Genomic DNA, 6,409 nt, shown 5'->3' on the forward strand with positions numbered 1-6,409 from the left:
GACCGTACTCTCGTTGCTTGATGAAAAAGACTAAGCTGAGATCTTTTTGGGGATCCACCAAGCCAGGCGGAGGAGGATCAGGAAGAACGATCCTCTCATTCCGGTAATGAGCTTGAATATGGTAGAGGGGAGTGTCCAAATACTCCCGAGAAATGAAATTTTTTAGATTAGCGGAGGTGATGCTAAACTCTAGGTTAAAGACGTTGGGGAGTTTTGGGCTTTCCATGGGAAAGTGAGGAGCGTACCTTAAAAGCAAAAAGGGAAGAGAGACGGAGCTAGCAACGCGCACGAAGAGCAGAGGAAAGCAAGATTTTTGAGAAGACAGAGGAAATTTGAAAATCTGAAACAGCAATGAGACGAAGAGGTGTTCTGAGGAAAATTGTCCTTGGGCAGCACAGTCATTATTATTCTTGATATTTACCCCCTCATCATTCGTACAATAACTGATGAGAAGGTAAAGGGGAAATTGATGACCGCTGGATCTCACTACCCCGGTCTGAGATCTGGCCCATGATAACAGCTCTTTACCTGAAGGCCCTTAAGCCTCCCAAATGAATCAAGTCCAGCTCGCTCAGCCTTAAGACCTGACTCCCTCTAAGTCTTTCAATTAGGCCAGCCCAGCTCTTTCGGCCCTAAGAACAGACCTCCCTGGGGCTCCATCCCCAATCTCACTCTCCAGTCCAGCCCAGGGGAGAAAAAGTGGCCAGTCCGTCCGCTCAGTGGGTCCATCCGCATGAGTGCCAAGAGAGAATTAAATGGCCGTTACGCATGAAGCAAATATATGATATTTTCGTACGTTCGTATCAGTATGGCAGAGACAGGTGGCCCAATGGCAGTGAAGCCGTTACACATCACTGATAGACGAAGGAAAAGAATAAAAGGAGAGGAGTATTCTCCTCTCAGACTAAGCTTAGACAACCCTTGTAAAAATCCTATTTTCTGAATTTCAGATCATCAAAATAAATATTAAAAGTATGTTGATTGTTAGATAGATATTAAATAAAAAAAATAAAATGACTGAATTTATAAAAAATGACTTCAATGGCTCACAATCCATCTAAATGGGTTAATAGAGTTAAAAGTGAGAAAAAAAAAGACATAATTTGTCTATAGTAAACTCATTTTATCTCTTAATCTTAATCTTAATTTTAATTTTAATTTTATTCTATTTACGTTTTGAACTTTTAAATCGTGAAATAATTTTAAATAATATAATTTTAAAAATTAAAATTAATGAATAAATAAAATATTAATTTTTTAAAAATTTTAACAATATTTTATTTTATTCTGCAAAACAGTGAAACTAATTAATAATTTTTTTTATAATAGAAGAATCAAATATGAATTTTACTTAATAATAATTAAATTTATCAATGCGTGTGGAATTATCGATAGCATTACTAAATTAATTAAAAACACAAAAAGTTGACCTCCTGTCTAAAATGGAGGCTCACATGATTATCAAAATCCAGATTGGATCACGTGTCTTATGTGCTTTCATACATGGAGCTCCTTTATTGGATTTTTTAATAATTATGACTACCACTTAAATTAGATTTTTTAATTTAAAATTTATAATAACTATTAGTTTAGATAATTATATAGATATATAGACAGATTTTATTATCAACTCCAAAATTCATCAGTCTTATCTAAAAATCACTCCATTTAAACTTTTACGCAATATTTTAGTCATTTATACTATTTAATATTTATAATTTTAAATATTCATATTATTTAATATCTTATTAAAAATAAAATAAATTAATTATTAATTTTTTTATAAAATTAAAGAGTTTATTTTATAAAATATAATAATATTTTAATTAAATAATTTTAAAATAAAAATAAATTAATTAATTTTTTAAAAATTCGAAATTTGATAATAATTCTCCTCAAAATAAATATATTTGATTTAGCAATTATTAAATTATTATATAAATTCAAACTTATAATTATAATATTATTTATTTAACAGTAATATCATCACTATCATAATCTAATCTGATTTAATTCAATAATTAAAAACATATAATTTACCTTATAAATAATGGTTCAGTGGTTTGGGTTTCCATTCCAATCCTATACTTAAAAAAATAAATAAAAAAAAATCAGCATTATGGGCATGATATGGGCAAGTGGTTAGACCACCGTACAACATGATGGGCAATATTTTGAAATATTTAATTTAGCAATGTGAACATTCCACTTACTCCCATTTTAATATTTTTTAATTGTTTTTTAAAATATAGATATTTTTCACCTAATCATCCGTTAAAATTTTGAATTGATCGGCTAAAATTTTTTTGAGCGCAAGTCGAATTTGAATTTTATTCATTTTGAACTGAAATTGAGTATTAAAGAGTCCAAACTTGATTTATTTCACAAATGAGTTTAAAAGAGTTGAGTTTTTATCGAGTTTAATTTAGAATAGTTCACGAATAGTTTAATTTATTTATATGTATAATAAATTTTAATTTAAAATTAATAAATTTAAAACTAAAATAATTTTAATTAAATAAATATATTTACAAATTAACTCGTAAATTTATATAGATAAACTTTTAAATTTTAATAATCTAAATATATACAAATTTAAGCGTGTAACTAAACTATATAAAGCTGAATTTTAAAAAATTTAGTTTTGACACATAAAAATATATACAGAATTTGAGTTTATTTCTCTTAGAATTATAATTTCAACTTACTTAACGAAACTGTTCACGATCTATTCCTAATTGAGTCTTAACCAGCCGAATAATATGGAATTCAAATTTAACTCGTTTACCAAATAAACCTAAAAATTAAATTCGAACTTGACTCATTTAGAAATTAAATCGAATTCGATCGAATTTTCATTGAACCGGACCTCAAGTAATTCACAAATGATTTGGTTCATTTAACCCCTACCCTGTATAAATTCAATTGAAGCTTCAGCTGTCAATGCAAAACTCGCAGTATGGATACCAGTAGTCGCTTAAATTCCACTTTTCATCTCACTTTTCTCTTTCTTCTCATTTTTTATTTCTCCTCAGATATGGAGACCATTAAGCTCTGTTTGGGTGATGGGAATCTCAATGTTAAATGCATAGACACTGAGAGGGAAGCACTCCTTGAATTAAAGAATGGCCTCAGTGATCCTTCTGGTAGGCTGTCCTCCTGGGAGGGAAATGATTGCTGCAAGTGGAATGAAGTCATATGCAACAGCCAGACAGGTCATATCACCAAGCTCAATCTTCGAAATCCTTACCCATTGATCAATGGCGGAGTTGGTGACCGAGCAGCTTATGAGAGATCATGTTTGGGTGGTAATATTAGTTCTTCCTTGAGTCGTCTACAATATTTGAGCTACTTAGATATGAGCTTAAATGATTTTAGAGGTGCTGAAATTCCTGATTTCTTTTCTGGATTCAAAAATTTGAGATATCTTAACCTCTCTTTCTCGTCATTTTCTGGAGATATCCCATCTCAACTTGGGAACCTGTCAAGCTTGCTTTATCTTGACCTCTATGCAGATTCATACAGCAACACAGGCTCCTGGGAGTTGCGTGCCAATAATTTGCATTGGCTTTCAGGTCTTTCTTCTTTGAAGTATCTAAATCTGGGATTTGTTAAGCTCAAAGGAGTAGGATCTGATTGGCTTCAAGCTGTTAATATGCTTCCTTCCTTGGTAGAGTTACACTTGGATTATTGTGAACTTGAAAGTCTTCCACTTTCGTTTCCTTCCATTAACTTAACATCCCTTTCAGTCCTTGATTTATCAGATAACTCTTTCAATTCTAAGATTCCTCAATGGTTGTTCAATCTTACTGGCCTTACAAAACTTTACCTTGTGTGGAACTTCTTTAGTGGTCCTATTCCTAGTGAATTTTCAAGACTGAAATCTCTGGAAGTCCTTGTTTTGTCAAACAATTTGGATCTGGGCGGTCAAATTCCTGGTGTGTTTGGGAATCTCAGAAACCTGAAGGTCTTAGATCTTTCTGCTAATGGTTTAACTGGTGAAATTCATCAGTTTTTTGGTGGTTTTTCCAGTAACCCAAACAACAGCTTAGTCTCACTGAATTTAAACTCTAATTCACTGGCAGGGGAACTGCCTGAATCATTAGGAGTGCTTAGAAATTTGCAATATCTTTACCTTTCTGGCAACTCTTTCTTTGGTTCCATTCCAACATCCATAGGAAAGTTGTCATCCTTGAAGAAATTGGACCTCTCCTATAACAGTATGAATGGGACAATTCCAGAGAGTTTTGGCCAACTTTCAGAGCTAGTGGATGTAAATCTCGTGGAAAATTCCTGGGAAGGAACTCTGGAAGAAACCCACTTGATGAATCTCAATAGCCTGGAAAATTTCCATCTCTCAACAGTCCCGTCGAGGTCCTTGGTATTCAATGTGTCATATAAGTGGATTCCTCCTTTCAGACTCAAATCCATCCAACTTGAAAACTGCCAATTAGGTCCTTCATTTCCTGTGTGGCTGCAAGTCCAGAATGAACTTACCTCTGTCACTCTAAGAAATGTTGGAATCTCAGATACCATTCCAGGGGAATGGTTTTCGAAACTTTCTCCTCATATCACTCACTTGGTTTTATCAAATAACCAAATCAAGGGAAAGTTGCCAAACCAATTGAAAACTCCAAATTTAAGGTTTATTGATTTGAGCTCTAACCGATTTGAGGGGCCTCTCCCACTTTGGTCTGCTAATGCAACTGAAGTTTACCTTCAGGGCAACTTGTTTTCAGGTTCCATACCTGAGAACATAGGTGGCCTAATGCCAAGGCTCGAAAAATTCTATGTTTTTTCAAACCATCTTGCTGGTGGAATTCCATCATCATTTTGTGCTATAAGAGGTCTGCAAGTTCTTTCCCTTAGGAAAAATCAGATTTCAGGAGAGATTCCCAACTGCTGGCATCAATCAATGTTGTGGGCTATTGATATGTCAAACAACACTTTAACAGGTCAAATTCCAAGTTCATTTGGTTTCCTGTCTTCCCTCAGTGTTCTGTTGTTGAGAAACAATTATCTTGATGGAGAAATTCCTTCTTCCATGCAAAATTGCTCTGGACTAACAAGCATTGATTTTCGTGGGAATAAGCTTTCAGGGAGCCTTCCTTCGTGGATTGGAGAAAGGTTATCTTCTTTGTTCATGCTGCAGCTTCAATCGAACTCTCTCAGGGGTCCAATCCCACAACAATTATGTAATCCTCCAAATCTTCACATCTTAGATCTTTCAGGGAACAGATTTTCAGGGGATATTCCCAAGTGTGTTGGCAATCTTACAGCCTTGGTCTCTGGTAAAAACAGCGAGGTGTTCTTACAGCTTTTATATGTTGCAATGAAAGGCAAAACCCTCGAGTATAAAAACATTGTTGCAGCTGTCAATGGAATTAACCTTTCTGGAAACAATCTAACTGGAGAAATTCCAGTTGAGGTAACAAACCTTGTCACTTTGCGAGCCCTGAACCTGTCAAGAAATCAGCTAAGTGGAAATATAACAGAGAAGATCGGAGATCTTCAGAATTTGGAAACACTTGATCTGTCATACAACCATCTTTCAGGGTCCATTCCCGGAAGCCTGGCTTCTTTGAATTCGTTGGTGCATTTGAACTTGTCTTACAACAACTTGGAAGGGAAAATTCCTGCAGGGTTTCAAAAATTCAAAGATCCATCAGTATTTATTGGAAATCCATCACTATGTGGAATCCCTCTGCCAAATAAATGCCCTGGAGGTGACAGAATCTTGTAGTTCAATATGAATATGGTTCTGAGTTAGTTAATTTTCTATTTCCCTTTGTCCTTCGTTGTCATTTGCAAAGTAATAATAATGATAAACTAAATTGAAGGCTGTGTACTAGAGCCTAGTGATTTTTTTTTTCCCTTTAAATTATTATTATTTTCATTATCTTTAGTACTATTTTTTGGAAGGACCCATCCTCCAGCATTGCGAACACGCTGTCGCTTGGATAAGGAGATGTAGTTCGAATCGGGAAACGGAATTTTGTGAGCAGGAGAATAACAGACATAATTTGATATTGAATGGTTTTATAATTTTATTAATTATACCGTTTGATCTAGTCGAAAAATAGAGTTGTGTTGTGATTAGTTAATCTTTGAGGAGGTGGTGGTGGGTGTCCAAGACAGTTATTCCAACGTTTAATTAAATAGTATACTGGAGAAAGAAACGAATGCAATGAATTGTTTAAAACTTTAGTATAAGAGAATAGTGACTTTTGCTTTTATTGCTTAAAACTTTAGTATATGAGAATAGTGACTTTTGCCTTTATGATCCTTCTTCTTCTATATTATAACAAAGTTGAGATAAATATAATATTTTCTGATAATCTGATAATAATATGGCTGACTACTTGATAAGGATATCACTAGCTAATATGTTGATAATCCCGCGATTACA

At 33.9% G+C, this 6,409-nt stretch overlaps 1 protein-coding gene across 1 annotated transcript; it reads left to right on the forward strand.

The window, feature by feature from the left end:
• The first annotated feature begins 2,956 nt into the window (after positions 1-2,956).
• Positions 2,957-5,862, forward strand: LOC110611111 (receptor-like protein EIX1). The gene has a single exon (XM_021751244.2). It carries the CDS (start codon positions 2,960-2,962, stop codon positions 5,741-5,743), a length of 2,784 nt encoding a protein of 927 aa, XP_021606936.2. The 5' UTR covers positions 2,957-2,959; the 3' UTR covers positions 5,744-5,862.
• The last annotated feature ends 547 nt before the right edge of the window (positions 5,863-6,409 follow it).

The sequence above is a fragment of the Manihot esculenta genome, chromosome 3 (genome assembly GCF_001659605.2).
Source record: "Manihot esculenta cultivar AM560-2 chromosome 3, M.esculenta_v8, whole genome shotgun sequence".
Classification (NCBI taxonomy): domain Eukaryota; kingdom Viridiplantae; phylum Streptophyta; class Magnoliopsida; order Malpighiales; family Euphorbiaceae; genus Manihot; species Manihot esculenta.